Source organism: Psilocybe cubensis, chromosome 1 (genome assembly GCF_017499595.1).
Source record: "Psilocybe cubensis strain MGC-MH-2018 chromosome 1, whole genome shotgun sequence".
Lineage (NCBI taxonomy): Eukaryota > Fungi > Basidiomycota > Agaricomycetes > Agaricales > Agrocybaceae > Psilocybe > Psilocybe cubensis.
Window position 1 is genome coordinate 3,165,808 of NC_062999.1, and position 15,257 is coordinate 3,181,064.

At 45.3% G+C, this 15,257-nt stretch overlaps 6 protein-coding genes across 6 annotated transcripts; 2 read left to right on the plus strand and 4 right to left on the minus strand.

Moving 5' to 3' along the window:
- Positions 1 to 51: 51 nt before the first annotated feature.
- On the minus strand, positions 52 to 1,349 carry JR316_0001083 (uncharacterized protein; the record flags this gene model as incomplete). The annotated part of the gene is made up of 2 exons (XM_047886896.1): positions 52 to 839; positions 902 to 1,349. 2 exons carry the CDS (start codon positions 1,347 to 1,349, stop codon positions 52 to 54), a joined length of 1,236 nt encoding a protein of 411 aa, XP_047754642.1.
- Positions 1,350 to 2,085: 736 nt separating this feature from the next.
- Positions 2,086 to 4,932, minus strand: JR316_0001084 (putative O-acetyltransferase CAS1; the record flags this gene model as incomplete). The annotated part of the gene is made up of 6 exons (XM_047886897.1): positions 2,086 to 3,222; positions 3,275 to 3,432; positions 3,491 to 3,739; positions 3,788 to 4,636; positions 4,690 to 4,773; positions 4,827 to 4,932. The coding sequence occupies 6 exons, from the start codon at positions 4,930 to 4,932 to the stop codon at positions 2,086 to 2,088; spliced, it is 2,583 nt and encodes an 860-aa protein (XP_047754643.1).
- A 538-nt stretch (positions 4,933 to 5,470) lies between these two features.
- Positions 5,471 to 7,606, minus strand: JR316_0001085 (putative rhomboid protein; the record flags this gene model as incomplete). The annotated part of the gene is made up of 14 exons (XM_047886898.1): positions 5,471 to 5,556; positions 5,618 to 5,794; positions 5,849 to 5,863; positions 5,920 to 5,974; positions 6,036 to 6,092; positions 6,145 to 6,223; positions 6,293 to 6,354; positions 6,408 to 6,489; positions 6,546 to 6,579; positions 6,636 to 6,701; positions 6,762 to 6,876; positions 6,930 to 7,018; positions 7,074 to 7,220; positions 7,270 to 7,606. The coding sequence occupies 14 exons, from the start codon at positions 7,604 to 7,606 to the stop codon at positions 5,471 to 5,473; spliced, it is 1,401 nt and encodes a 466-aa protein (XP_047754644.1).
- A 470-nt stretch (positions 7,607 to 8,076) lies between these two features.
- JR316_0001086 (Dilute domain-containing protein C25B8.08) lies at positions 8,077 to 11,222 on the minus strand (the record flags this gene model as incomplete). Its single annotated transcript, XM_047886899.1, has 10 exons — positions 8,077 to 8,751; positions 8,803 to 8,943; positions 8,995 to 9,069; positions 9,130 to 9,253; positions 9,308 to 9,353; positions 9,403 to 9,879; positions 9,933 to 10,083; positions 10,135 to 10,353; positions 10,404 to 10,795; positions 10,853 to 11,222. 10 exons carry the CDS (start codon positions 11,220 to 11,222, stop codon positions 8,077 to 8,079), a joined length of 2,670 nt encoding a protein of 889 aa, XP_047754645.1.
- A 452-nt stretch (positions 11,223 to 11,674) lies between these two features.
- Positions 11,675 to 12,491, plus strand: JR316_0001087 (uncharacterized protein; the record flags this gene model as incomplete). The annotated part of the gene is made up of 3 exons (XM_047886900.1): positions 11,675 to 12,140; positions 12,198 to 12,426; positions 12,464 to 12,491. The coding sequence occupies 3 exons, from the start codon at positions 11,675 to 11,677 to the stop codon at positions 12,489 to 12,491; spliced, it is 723 nt and encodes a 240-aa protein (XP_047754646.1).
- Positions 12,492 to 12,904: 413 nt separating this feature from the next.
- Positions 12,905 to 14,648, plus strand: JR316_0001088 (Flavin-containing monooxygenase FMO GS-OX3; the record flags this gene model as incomplete). The annotated part of the gene is made up of 4 exons (XM_047886901.1): positions 12,905 to 13,131; positions 13,180 to 13,714; positions 13,773 to 14,321; positions 14,385 to 14,648. 4 exons carry the CDS (start codon positions 12,905 to 12,907, stop codon positions 14,646 to 14,648), a joined length of 1,575 nt encoding a protein of 524 aa, XP_047754647.1.
- Between the last annotated feature and the right edge of the window lie 609 nt (positions 14,649 to 15,257).

Sequence of the window (15,257 nt, forward strand, 5' to 3'; positions counted from 1 at the left end):
AGATAGAACAACGGCATCCAAACGAGTGTACTTGTACGAAACCATATCATTCTAAAGCTCGTCCATCCGTTGCGAGCTGCTTCTCCCCACCAGCCAGCCCACCTTGCTTACCCAGCTGTCCCGGATTCCCCTCATCACCTCTTCAGACACACCAGGCGCCTTCGCATCCACCATCGCGTCCAGCGCGCGCTCCCAGCCCGTCACCGTCTCCCTTCCAAACATACCCCCCTCTCGGTTCACGACTTCATCGATCTTGTCGACCCATGTCTTCCACTCCTGCGTTAGCCGTGGGACAATCATCGGCGCCAGTTCAGACAGTGTAAGAGCCGGCTGGTTGATTATCTGATTCGTCACTGCAGCAAGGAAGAGGAAGGTTTCCGAAGGATGGAATTTATCCCTGTGCAATCCCTGGATGGTGGTCGCCGAAGTCGTCTGATTGCCGGGAGACGAATCTGTCGTCTGTGTTGGTGGAGGTATGCATGAGAAGTAGGGAAAGTATGACATGCAGGTTGATACGTAATCCGCAACGTGGGGACGCAGCCGAGAGATTATATATGAGTCGCGCATGACGGGTTGTCCCACAGGAGACGATGAAGATGTGGGACCAAAAATTGACTGGGGAGCTCGTGTCGACCCAAAGACGGAAGGTCCTTGTGAAAACGTTGGTGTGCTGGAGTACGGATATGCATCTCGCAACCGCTTGGCTGCTTGAGCCAATACTTGCTCAGCAGATTCGAGAGTCGGTCGGGGAATTAAAGGAAGGATTACAGACTTCAACGAAGGCTGAGTTTGAAGAAGGGAAGAGAGAAGGGGCAGCAATGATTGAGGAGGGAGGCTAGCTGCAAAAAAACAGTAATGAGCTTTACGTTTCTCTCAAATTCACAGTACAAGGAACACTAACCTAACAACACGCCAATGTCAACGTCGTCATCGTTTGAATCTTCAGAGTTTCGCTTGTCTTTGGAAGATGTGGCATCTTTGGTGGCAGCAGATTCCGATGGATTGAGGACCCGAGCACGTTTTGGCGCTGCTCGTTTGGGACGCTCGGGTGTAGGACTTCTGTCCATGGATTCATCGCGGGAAAGAGAGCGTCGCGGATGCTCTGCTTCATCTTCGGGATCATGTCTCCTCTTCTGAGGTCTATTAGACGTCGACTGAGTTAGTGAGGAAGCAAGCTGATGAAAAGCCGCAGGATTTGTGTGCCCTGGAGTTGAAGCACCCCAGCCTGTGGCAGTACTCATGGAGGTTGAAGGAGAAGGACCGAGTCCAAATCCAAATCCAAAAGATGAAGGTGTGTGAGGCACTGGTCTTGGGTGAAAGTCGGTATGCGGATAAAGAACATTGGCCATCGTAAAAGAGTCGTTAGTTTGAAGGTGGATGTGGTAGGAAGAGAAAGGTTGTTCGACCTAGCCGAACACAGTGTCTGTTACACTTTTGTCACGGTCCACCGTGTGGTCCAAGTCACGTGAATAGGCAATAAACCTGCCCTATAGTAGCGCGTTCAAATTTAAAAAGAGAAAAAATCTTCACGTTACGGCTTGACCACTTTCGTTGTTGTTGTTTCCTTTGATTCTTTGGTATGTCCACGTTTCCCTTTGTTTCAAAGACGAGACCAAACGAATCGCTACTTTGAAGCTGCTACTACGGCTCATGAGCTTTATTCATATACCCAAATTTCTGATTTGATCCCCCCCGCGTGTTCAAAACTTCTGCTAATTCATTTTATCTCAGTCTTCTATAACAATTCGATATGTATCATCCGCTGGCATAACGTGAGTTTCTCTTCCTCTCTTCCACAAATGATCGAATAAAATAGAAGTCAAGCACTGACCCCGTCTAAAGGATGGGGGATGTCGATTATCCATGCTAATACTGATCCCTCTTCTCGATATCCTTCAAAACTTGTTGCTGACCTTTTCTTTCATTCCAGGCACCTTGCTTTTGTTGATATCGTTTTATTTCTGTGTAATTTTGTGACATTGGTGAAACACATCCTTGTTGCCGCCGATACTTCTTGTCTGAGAGATATTCAAAATTTTATTACGATAGTATGAAATTGTAAGATAAAAGGATTTCGAAAGCAATTTACAAATCTGAAGGATATGGCCAGAACACATTGAGCAACCATAAAACAACAAAGAAAGCAAGTATTCTAACACCCAGTCGAATCGTCCACGAGGTGTTTGCAGCAAACAGTCGTTGAGTAAAACTGTGAGAGGCGGGCTGGGATGGATTCTGTGCAAGACGATCCACCCAGCGTCCCGGCCTGATTGGCGTATCGGGCTCGACAGGCAACGGATTCCCTGATTCATCCTTGAATGTATCGTCTGCTTGGAGAGGTGACAGCGATATGATGATTTCTTGCTCATCAGCGGCCAGCGGTGTCTCGGGTGAACTTTGGGTCGGAGTCGTCGCCGGTAACTCTACCTCCCGCACTCGCGTTCCACATATAGTCGCAGTGATCTCCGCTGTAGCAAACGACACTCGATCGCAGAGGTATAAAAACATCCCCGATGTAATTACGAAGTTGATAGGCCTCCATGCTGTGCCAGGAATGACGAGCAGAATACCCTTGCTATCACCCGCTAACCAGAGGTGATATTGGATTATGAACGCTTCCAAAGAACAGTTGCCCACAAAGACAAAGGCGCGCGACGAAGCCGATCGGAGTGCGACGCTCGAATTCCGCAAAATAACGAACGCCAGAACGGGCAGGGTTGAAACGTACGGATGCCATGAGTTGTAAGCAAATTTTGACTCCTGAAAAAGTTCGAACACGAAAAACCAAATTAAAACAAGGAATGAGAATCCGATGGATCCTTTCATTGCCCAGGGCCAGCGAGGGTGATCCACGAGGCGGTGTTCGCGAACTTTTGCTATGACCACTGAAGACAACATCCCGACATATACAATCCAGATGTCAAGGTTGACCCTGAATGCCCATTCTTGCGACGACCAATGTATTGCGAAGACATCGTGCAGAATATTGAACAATCCTTCGAGTAACCAACTCTTATCCATAAACCAGGTCATAAACGCTGCTGAGAACAAAATTTTCCCGACGAGAAGAATAGTGCGATCGTTGAATCGGGCCCCAGCCGCCATTGTAGCATAAACGACAATGTACCACATCGATACCAGTGGGGTAAAGTAGTACGAAATGTAATCCGTATTCATGGTGTACGCCAAAAGAATTGTGAACAGATTCAGACGAATGAGAACCTAATAAGATGGATTCAGCGTTGGAACCTGTGTGTAAAAAGTGTCTTCTTACTTGAGCAATTCGTAAAAATCCATAATCTGCCTTCCGCAAGTAAAAGGTAGTGTGACCATAGCCAGTCATGAAAAGATATGAAGCGACCAGCACTCGTACTGGATTATATATTCCTGAGATCTGGGATCCTCGGAAATAATGGTAGATTAGGATGACCACTACCATATAAGATGAATTAGCATGAGTCTTTGAACACGTTCAAGCATTTGTGCTCACATTGCATCCAACCCTTCCATTCTTCTGTCTGGTCACGATTGAGGAAGCCTAGGTCGGTTTCTCCTCGTTGCATGGTGGTTAATCCAAGAGCAAGTGATGTAAGGCACAATAAACTGAATCCCCAAGGATCAAATTGCTTTTGCTCTTTCTGCCAAAAATTTGTCCTGTCTGCTAGATATATAAGGGCGATTGACGACCCAATGATTAAAGGAGGTAATGTTTGCTGCCCCAAGAGTGCGGTTCGAACATCTCCCAGACCTGAAAAAATTAGTAGTAGCTTAATAGTGTAGGCAAAACACTTGCCTGCTGTGAAAGCCTTGTAGGATAGATATGGCCCCAATGCAAGTACCATGAACAAAAACAACAGCTGAGGAATTGATGGTAGTGGGTAACGATTACAACATGTCCTATCCAAAGGAAAGACTTTTGGCAACTTATCGTTGCAGCTGAGGTTGATTAGAATCCTAGCTTGGACTTTGACGACAGTATCTGAGTAGTGTAAACCGTCTTCTGTAAGTGAGTCGTCCAACATTTTGTTAAACACGAGTGGGAGCGCAACTTCGCCACCAGGGGCTACGGAGAACATGTGCCCCGAGCTATCTGTAGGTGGGTTTATGCGATGGAATAGATCTGAGTTCATGGCGTCGATGTCCGAATGATGGATGGACAACGCTCTGTCCATGGAGAGCTTCGATACCGAGACTTCTTCCACGGGTAGTATAATGACTTCGTCTGCAGGTTTACTGAAGGTCGACAACGAGTCAAAAATTCGTTCCATGTTACTCTCCCAAGCAGATATTCCTCCGGATGTGTTTGCATAGCGTAGATACCAAAGGCCAGATCCCAATACTAGCATAGCAGGTCGCATAGAATTGGTAGTCGCCGTACCGGCTAACACTTGTTGAGTGTAAGTGTTGTTGAGGTAGGGATCCCATATGAAAGTGAGATTAGTAGCATGTTGGGACTGTAGGGTATGATCCGCATGCTTTAGGGTATCATCCGTCGGAGCTGAAGGTAGAGTCGCATCTAAGGTTCTTGCAGTTTGGAAGAAAAGTTTCCGGGTAACAGAATCTCCGATGAATATGATTTCTCTCGACTGAAAGCAGGGGGCAACCTCGTCTTCGGAGTAGGGATACAACATGCACCCTAACTCACTCCATAAATCTCCTGCACCGGCAAGTAGATTAATATGAACTTACCGTTTGGTTGCCAGTTCTGATAGTCAGAATCTAACCAACTTCCGTCGTTCAGCAATGCCTCACAATGCATTGGGTCTGCCCATCCTGAAAGTAAAGTTCAGCGTCATGACGCGACGATGTCATAACATATCACCCACCAAAGAAGAGAAGATGCGTAATTCCAGAGAAACATGCCAGGAGGATGAAGAAAATGCCTAGGAAGTGTGGCCATGCTGGATTTAATGTAGATTTGAACGACGACATAGTGTTCTATTCCCTGAGCCTGAACGCTGATTCTAACAGGCCCTCAGAAACTTGCAGGGTATCAATGTGTGGGGTATATCTGGGGGAAGTTGGTCGTTGTCAACAGTGGGTAGGAATGTGCTCAGCATGCATAATTTTGAATCTTGTTCGATTCACAGCTCCAACATTCAACGTTGTTGGAAAGATACATCGTGATTTTTTGGCAAGTCTTCCATGCTTTGGTTTCTCACGCGTCACTAACTGAATACAATTAAAAATAGATTCAGTTTAAATAAATATACAGAGTCCGTCCGTCCGTTATTGAGTGTTTCTAAAAGTATGTAATGTAAAGAATGCGATGGTATCGAAAGTTCAATGCTTTTGATGCAAACATTAGGTAAAAGTATGGGCGTGATGAGGCAACGAAGGTGGGTAACTAAACACCAGTGTTTGAAGATCCTGACAAACCTGGTTGTCGGGATGGTTAGTAGAGCTTTAATGTGCAAAGATATTATGACAGACCAGTTCTAAAACAAGTCAATTTCAATTAGACTCAAATCTAGACGATGAAGAAGAAAACATACCCTTGACAGTGGTTATTCGCAGAGGACGGTATGCAAGATAAGTATCGGCATCCAGAACATGCTATTATGGTTTATGTTACTTTTAAGTAAAAACAATTACTTAAAGGAAGAAAAAAACGTACCAGCGTATGGATCTGAGGTATAGAAATTTTTGACAAGTGCAACAAATAGAATGATTGCCAAAGGTATCGCAGCCAGTCGGAAGCCCCATGTAATGTATCGATGCCGTTTAGTGACACTGATAACTGGATAGAAGATGGTTCCAACAAGTAAACCCATCACAAAACCTCCTATGTGGGCTGAAATGCATTTCAGTCAGTTCAAAGTAAGAGTATGCCATAATAACAACTGACCAAAATTATCGACATCTAGTAGTATGGACCTGAGCAACGAATGAAACCACATATTGATTGAAAGCGCTTACAAGGTATGTAACCAAGCGCAACACCAATGAGTAATTCGATAGTCATAAATATGAGCTGACGCGGTATATCATATACGGTGAATTAGGATGATCATAATATGAGATATTCGACTAACCTTTCTGACTGGGCGGTATTGAAATTTCCAATGTGCTAGAAGGTCTACCCAAGTCACCTATATAGTGGCTATATAAGAGCAATAAAGCGGATTAAAATGTTGCACGTACAGCGACGGTCCCAAAGATGGCGCCACTGGCTCCAACAGACGGCACCCCTACCAGCGAGAAATTGCCTCCAAGAACATTTCTGGATACAAAATATCAGCAATTAGCAAAACAGTAGATTGAACATGAAGCTTGAAGAATAATTACTTACCCAAAGATGCCTGCTGCTGCGTATGTGATGAGAAAACCACCGGAACCCATTTCTCTCTCAATCTATCATGCACAATAAGGCTTAAAACACAGTTCTTCAGCGTAACATTGCGTACCTGTGCGCATAGTGTAAGCTGGGCCAGCATGTTCAGAAGAATGTGGATAATGCCGGCGTGGAGGAAAATAGCCGTCATGAATCTGGTAAAGATCAATGGTATATCAACAGCATTATGAAAGTAGAAGATAAAACCCACCGGAACCATTGGTTAGGGTCTTTACCATGAAATCCTATGAATCAATATCTCAGTTAGATACAAGACAGCAATTATAAGCTTGCTACACACCACCAAAGCCGCAAAGATCTTCGACTGTACATACAGAAGTTGCAGGGTTGGCAGTATTGTTCATACCTGGATGAACCAGGTATCAGGCCCAAAGGATCAGTAGTCATATTGCGTCGGAATACTTACAGCCAATAAGCGTGGTTGGAGGCACCTGCTCGACCAATTTCATACAAGGTGGAAACCGTGCCCCAACATTGATAAGGGCACTCCCTGATGGTCCTAACATAGGATTGATGGTTGGCTAACGCCATATTAGCATTGTACCTTCCAATGATCCTGTGGAATCACACGTACCTTGAATGATATAGGACTTCCTTGCTCTCTAGAATTTAACACGAGTTCATAGACGAATACGCCAATCATCGCAACGGTGAGAGCATATACTATCGATTTTGTGAATACACACAGAACAGGATAACTAATGGGCTTCAAACTCACCGACAAAAGGGTATTTCTGCCGACCAATTCCTCGTTTCTTGTCTTCTATCCGTTGTTCCAATGGGTATTTGGCTGAGGACATGAATTTGGATAAACCAGCCTGTTTCGAATCCAAAGCTCTACTTTGATTTTGGGGCTCCGCATACTCTACAGGACAGGTAAGAGATGGTTTAAAAGATATGGCTTAGCAGTGCACCTAAATCTTGATATCCCCCCTTTCTTCTCTGAGAAACACCGCGAACAAGAGGAGTATCAGGCGAATCATCCATATGTTCGTGAAATCTTTGGGTAGGCTCGTTGTCAGAATAGCTGGTAAGCCTATTAGCGGGATCACTAGAGCTTGTTGGAATCATCCCAATGTTTCGTTCCACTTTCGATGGATCAAAACTTTCGCTCAAGTCGCGTCCTTTGTTATTGTCATAAACATCTGTTACGTCGGTTGTCCTCGAAGTTGAAGGTTGAACTTGGTGGGCGCTGTCGTATCCAAAGGTATACGGATCCTTCTCTACAGAAGTTCGCTTTGGAGAAGCCATGTTACGGGGTGCGCGATATAATCTCTGCAAAAAAAAGTAGTATCGCGCAAAAGCTTGTAGTATTAATGAAATGGAGAATAGTAGTGGGAAGTAGGAAAGGAAGGAAGTTTGAAGGATGTCCTGAACTTGATGGTAGTGGCCAAGCACTGGCAGGCTGTACAGCCATACTTGGGCGTTCTGGCTTACCAGATTGGGCTAACGCTGCAACGCGCAGTTTATTATGACGACAACGCGGTAATTTTAACCCGCCATGGCATAACTGGGCCCTGTCTGGCCCTGTTCATGCCTGTTTCCCCTCAAGAACTTGGTGGCTCAAAGTTATGTGTATATTCCCAATGTGTTCCCCTGTATATAGAAAGCATATGCAACAGACACCTACTACTGAGTGCTAGGTATGGTCTAAATAGATATCATAACAGTCCATGATGTAAAGTTACAGATGTGCAGTTAATATCAGCATAGAAATATGGTTACTGACGAAATACGTGCGAGTCAAATGAAGTTTCTATAGGTGTCGTCTCACCCATACTTTGCCTTCCCTTTGTTCTACCTGATGGTTTGCGCGTGAGTGGAGTGGCATGGCTGTTGCCACTCTCAAGTGCTTCATCGCCTTCAGGTTCTTCGGATTCTTCAGGTGGAAATGATCGAGGCGCGTGTTCCTGCTCTTCCGGTTCATAATCGTGATCAACGGGTCGTCCCCAGCGCGAGGCAGATCCAACCCCATCTACCCACTTGAGTGTTCCGATGCTCACTTCCCGAACTTTGCGGTTTCGTGATATCCAATGTAAAGGTGTCGCTCCAGTGCGACCTTCCTCAGACGAAGAAAAGCTTTGGACTGATTCTCTTTTGGTATCTTCTAAGACAACTTTTTTTGCAGGAAGCGCTGCCAACAAGCGAGGATCGGAAGGGAAGAGCAATGGTAACATGTGTCTTGAATCTAATAGTTCACCTAGTGCTTGTGGGGGGTGGACGGGCTCCCACAAAGATATGTCAGCCCGCTTGTCGAATAGAATGTCGATGTTTTGTTGTGGTGAAAGAGCCTCGACTGAAGGGGCTATCGAAGGTGTTGTCGACGAGCTTTCCGCTTCATTGACAAGAGAAGAAATACTGCCTTCTTGATCTCGATCTCTATCGCGCTCAGTAATCTTGCGATGAACATCAAAACATGTTCAGACTAGATTATTAATTTGGCGTACCTCTTTCCTGATGGCCTCAACTCCTAATTTTACTCGATGTCTTTCCCAGTCTTTTTGAAGTTGAGTGAGATACTGTATGCATTCTTCAGTCATGCGCCCCTCATTAACCTCGTATTTATAGTCACGAACTGCCCGCCGCATCTGTGAAACGCAGTCTAGTATAAACATAACGAAAGTACGATGGTACATTACCTGCAACGGATTGATGCTTTTCATTGTTTGTATAGTTGCCACCAAGTCAGGGAATTCAGCAATGGAAGAAAGTCGCTGAGAATTCTTGGTCAGACAAAACTAAGAACTTGGCTCCCAATAGTTTCTTTGGCTTACTTGAAGCCAATTTAGTAAGTCTCTGACAGGAGCGAAGTGGGATTGTATTCCTGGAGGAATACCCATTTCCTCGATCCATTCTTCTATAACAGTCAAGTTCATACTAATTTGGACTGCCCTGGATCTTTGGTAGCTAGTAGTTAGTCATCCTGATGGTTACAGGCGGATGCGCACGCACCTGCATATGTATTTCTTGCGGGTGATAACACGATTGAATATTTCACCTGTAAGATTATCAACAACCCTGTTTCTACCTGTTTATGGTGACCTTACAAGCAGTCCAGTACATAACCTGGGACCATAATTGTGTTATGATTGCTGGATTGATGTCGGACAGTATCAAGAGCATATGAAGAGAGGTGAGAAATGATGTTAACTCGAAAGGTGATGGTGGGTGTGACTCTAGGAAGACGGATGAAAGAGGAGGTGCAGCGGATGAAAGACCTCGGGCTCGGGTAATAGTTTGCCTGAGTGAGGAATACCCTCGAGACCCAGATGAAGATACTGTCGACTGACTCTGAGACGGAGAGAGTGGTCGATGGTGGGGACTGGCTGGCGTAGGTGAAGGTGGAATTGGATTTCTCCCAATGGGAGAGGAAGGTGTCTTGCGTTTGCCTGCAAATGGTCGAAGGAAGGACCATTCGGATTCGAATTGAACAGCCTCAAGCTCCGAAGGTACTGGTGTATAAGACAGAATGGCGCTGTCAAGTAATTGGTCTATACGCCGTTCTGCGAATCTTATGATAAAAACTACGAAGGTAATGGTAAACGAATATGTGAAAATGTATCAATCAGTAACTCACCGAAAACGGAATTGATGACTTCTTCAATCAATTCGAATGAGCCTAGCATTTCGCATGCTTCATTTATTGACGTATCACACTCCAGAAGGTGTAACCAGACAGTAGTGTTGTATAGCCAAAACACTAAACACGATAAATCTTCAGCCCGATTCTGTATATGTGAGAGATGAGAAAAAGTTGGGAGAGTCAAACAAGCACGCACAAAAAATGTCTCCTCAATCGCATCGGTGGCGCCAATAATAAGATCTTCTAGCCAAGTATGATCACATGTTAATGCCGCAAACCTTGCAAGTAAATATAGTGTATTGGCTGGTGTCGAATCCTTGAATGTAGGTTGATAATTAGTGATGAGTGATTCGAATATCTGTGCCAAAAGAGGCGGTGAAAATACGAGCATCGACGAGTAATCTGGACGGGGTGTCTGAATTCATTTGAGCTTGAAGAAAGGCAGACATGAATAATTGTACTGACATATATACCATCGTCCTCCTCCTCCTCTTCATCGGAATCAGACTCTTCGTCAGAGATATCCGAATCTTTGCCCCACCAATCCGGATTCACGCCCAGTATTTTGCCTACACCTTCACGTATTTCTTTCTTGTGGCTTTTCTTTCGCGACCGTTGCTCGAGTACTCTGCGCCTTTCCTCCATACGACCGCCTGTCCACCCCTCTCCTCGCATAGCTTCTTCCAGTAATAGAGCAACGTCTTCCTTCCCAGGTAATGTTGAATGAGCAGTAACAATATCCAGAGGGGTTAGCTTCCTTTCCGTCACGGCGAAAGGAGAGCACCCGTGGGTCATTAAATATGACACAAGCGTAGGGGGCGATAAAATTGCAGCATAATGTAAAGGTGTCCACCCGGCTAGCAGACGTATATGTATTAAGATCGACTATATGTCTGTGAATCAAATGTGCGCACCTTTATCTGCAGTCATATCAGCGCCCTGTGAAACTAGCAGACGAACACACTCCTCTCGTTCAATGTCACGATCAGAATCCCCACCAAATCCACAGATAGTAAGACTGATGAGATTAACACCATCTTCATCCCTCAATCCTAAATTGACGTGGGCTTGTGCTTGAGGATCAGTTAGTAGATGTTGGACAACCGTGATGTCACCAAAGGCACAAGCACGAGTCAAGCAATGGGCAACAAGCTCTGCCTTCTGCGATGGATCGAGTCCAGAGTTGGGTCCAAGCTGCTCCGATATCTGGCTGACGGTAGGGTATAAGGGGTGGAGGTCTGGTTCTGGAGTCAAATCGATTGGTTGCGCCGATACAGCTGGCATTCCCGAGCCCATGCAACCCAATAATCGATTGCTCGTGGATGCGTGAAGGATAGATGACCCCTACTGGATGGTTTAACAATGTATGACTATAAGCCAATTATTCTGATGAGTCTGGGGTTGCTGTACCGCGCAGAAACGCGTCGTCACGAAGTACGTTCGGACTGTTGGAATATTGGTGCCGCCTCGTTTGCCTTAGGAGAATAGATCGGTGGGACCTCAATTAAACTGACTTCAGTCCGGAAAGTGACAAAGGTGGCTGACAGAATACAGTATTATGGACCACTGCAGACTGATGAAGCTAGAGGTTAAAACGGTTGGGGAGGTATTTCAACTTGCAATTTATGACAACTAGTAATCCCGGTTGCCGAAAACAGCCCTGATCGAGTGACTGTCAGATTTACAGCTCGACCAAAATAAAATTCTTCCGCATACCCCCACCAACTGTAACTCTCATGCCCCCCAACAAACGTCAAAAGCTCTCAAAACCGGAAGAAAAAGTCTCCAACGATGAAGAGTCTCTATCTGGCAATGAATCAGAAGTTTCCTTCGGCGAAGATGAAGAAATGGACAGTATCTCTGGCTCAGAGAGCTCTCAACCTGATGAAGACGACGAGATTGAAGGAATGACCCGACAAAAATCGAAACAAACGTCGAAACGAAAAATCAGAGCGACTGCTGGTACAAAATTCGGCGCTACACTACAATTCTTGCTGAACACCGAAACACCGTCTACCTTGCCATTGTCTCTCAAGCCATCAATAGCGCGTAAGCGCAATGATGAAAAACTGGAACAACGGGCGAAAAAGGTCCTGCAGGTGGAGAAGAAGGAAAAAGAGGACAAAGCGAGAATAAAGGATGTTATTGGCGGTTGGGGTGGCGAAAGTGAACGAGCTCTGCGCAAAGTTGCACAGAGAGGTGGTATGACGCCAAATTTTTTTAACACCTTGAGATCTTTGACGCGATATTCTTCTGCAGTCGTAAAATTGTTCAACGTAATTCAGCAATCCCAGGCTTCCATCACAGCTGCAACTGAAGACGCAAAAGCTAATCGCGGTAGTGGAAAACCAACATTGCCTGCGCCCATGATAGAAACCAAAGGCAAAAGCAAAGGGAAGAATAAAGATAACATCATTGGAAGAGGAAAAGAAAGCAAGTGCCTTTCCAATTTGACCCTCTTAAACATATTCTTAACGCTTAAAATCAGGTACGGTTGACAAGGACGATTTCTTCAATATGATTAGATCTGGCGGAGTTGTCTCGAAGGCGTAATAGTGGCATAAGATATATTATGGGCCCGTTTGTTTGGTCAGCAGGACATACTATTGAATTTTGGTGCTATTCTTAGCCATCACCTATTCTCTTTCTCAGACCACCTTGTTTCCATCTTCTCAGCTCGTACAAGATGTCTACTGTGACTTCGTTAGAAACACAGAAGAAAACAGAACGTCGCCGCCTTTGTTCATACAACTCATACAAAAGCCTATACATTGATGTCATCCATCGCATCACACAACTGGGGATTTCTCCTTTGGAATGATGGCTCGTCACGCCATAGCAGCCTCCAATTGCTTCAACTGCAACCACGGTCTTTAATTATTTACCAATGTCTAAACACGAGTTTCAGACAGTCTTGACTAATACAGTGAAGCTTGCTTCTTGAAACCCCCACCTACGCCGCTGCAATGGTCAACATACAGCGCCTGCTGTTCTCTTTCCTATCCTCTACACTTCCTTCTCAGGTGCCATTGCATTATGAACAGGAGGCGGTCTCTCGCAAATCTGTGGCTATTGTAGGGGCAGGAAGTGCCGGTCTGGCCATGCTGAAAACATTCACGGAATTGGATACATTTGTCAATAACAGCTGGGAAGTAGTGTTGTTTGAGGAAAGAGAGCACGTCGGAGGCGTATGGTGAGTAAACAGGCATCTATATTTTCATCTTCACTTACATCGCGTCAGGCTTCCGGATTATAATGATGTCCACCCGCCTGAAATTCCTGAGACGCCTTTGTATCCATTACTACATACGAACACACCCGTTCCTTCAATGGCATACCCTGGGTTTCCCTTCCCACCTGGCACACCTCTTTATCCGAGTCATGAATATATAGAAGCCTACCATCGACGCTACGCACAGCACTATAAACTATTGGACTACATAAGCTTTAATCATAAAATTCAGCAGGCAACCTGGAGTGGAAGTCCTGAGAATGGATATTGGAACTTGACTGTTACAAATGCAGCAGGCCATATTTTTCACAAGAAATTTGATCATCTTGTTGTTGCTTCAGGCAATCACCACATACCGCGTATACCTGTTTGGAAAGGCCAGGATAAATGGCTATCAAATGCTCCGCAAAATCAAACGCGCAAGATCCTTCACTCGGTTTATTATCGGAAGCCAGAGGCTTTCACAGGCCTGAACGTGCTAATTGTCGGAAATGGAGCCAGTGGGCGAGATGCAGCGAGTCAGATACTTGACTTTGCCACCACGGTGAGTTTGAATGTTATAACAGCTATATTTACGTTCAGCCATTAATGATGGAGGGTAGACTGTTGTGTCCGTTAGACATGATGGCGATCCCTTGGAGGGTGTGATCATCAAACCAGAAATATCTCACTTCACCGCGGATGAGATAGTTTTTGTCGATGGAACAACTTATTCCCCTGATGTCGTGCTGCTCGGGACTGGATACGAACAAAGGAAGCCATTCCTGACGGCGGGCGGCGAGTTGGCCGTGGACCCAGCTGCGCGGAACAATTCTGATAAACTGGTCACAAACTTGAAATATATTTTCCCGCTGTATCGTCATATCCTTTCCTTAAGCCCCTCTTATCCAACAAATGCACTGGCTTTCATTGGACTGCCAACCTTTATTGCCAATTGCCCTTCGGATATTGCTCAAAGTCTGTTTGCTGCACATGCCATAATCAATCCGTCAATTTTGCCATCGCGACAAAAACTTCTGAAAGAGTTGGAAGCATATGAGGCCTATGTTCGGGCAAACGGACGCGACCCTTACATTAATGGACATCAGATGCTGACCAAAATTGAATCGAGTGATTACCAGGATGAACTAGTTGAATTCTTGAAAGACATGGTTTGTACAACTTTCTCGAAAGAATCTTCGCTATCAGTCAACTAATTTCATTTTCTTATTCAGAACGCGATCCCTCGCGATGGAAAGAAATTTGTCGAAGAGTGGCGTCGGGATATCTTCGAATACCAGTATCTCAAACGTGGATGGAAGCGAATTGAAGAGTTGGGCACTGGCCAGGACTGGACCAAAGGTGTAAGAACAGAGTCACAATGGGCAGACTTGATGAAGCGCGTCAATGATTGGCAGAAACGTTGGGAAGATGCCAATGGAATAGAGTTCCGCGCCGACATGGACTTGGTTGGTTATTTTGGCAACCAGTGGACATGATGATTGTTTTTATACGTGATTATATATAACTAGGATATTCCGGAACTTGAGCGCAGGTAAACTTGCCGACTTATTCACCCCCATTGCAACCATTTGCTGCTTTTGAGGGTCCAGGCGCAAATGGTAAACACCACAGATAGTCCTCGAGGCGAACTTCCCGTTGGGGATTTCGATGATACCTAAGTGGTCGTTTCCAAGTAATGCGCTTACATATGCGCCACTTTGTGAGATGGGACCTCAATAGTCCGCAGCGAACGAGACAGACCATTCTTGGAAGATTCCGAAAGAACAAACGACGCGTGGTTGGACGGCAGCTGCACTTAAGTTGCACTAGAACCGGAGATCCATGCCCACCGACCTAGACCTGCTGTGATATACTATAGCAAGTTACTGCAGCCAGTGCCCATCGAATTAGACCAGAACTTGATGGTGCGCGCACAAACCCCTCAAGGTCGATGATATTCAGACAACGGTTGGTGTTTGTCTCCTTTGCCAGGAGTTTTATCGTGTAAAGGGGGATGACATCGCGCTCCTTTATGAAATTTACGTTGATTGAAGAAATCAGCTGAAAGGGAACAGATATCGATACCGACGGATCAAAACAGCAAA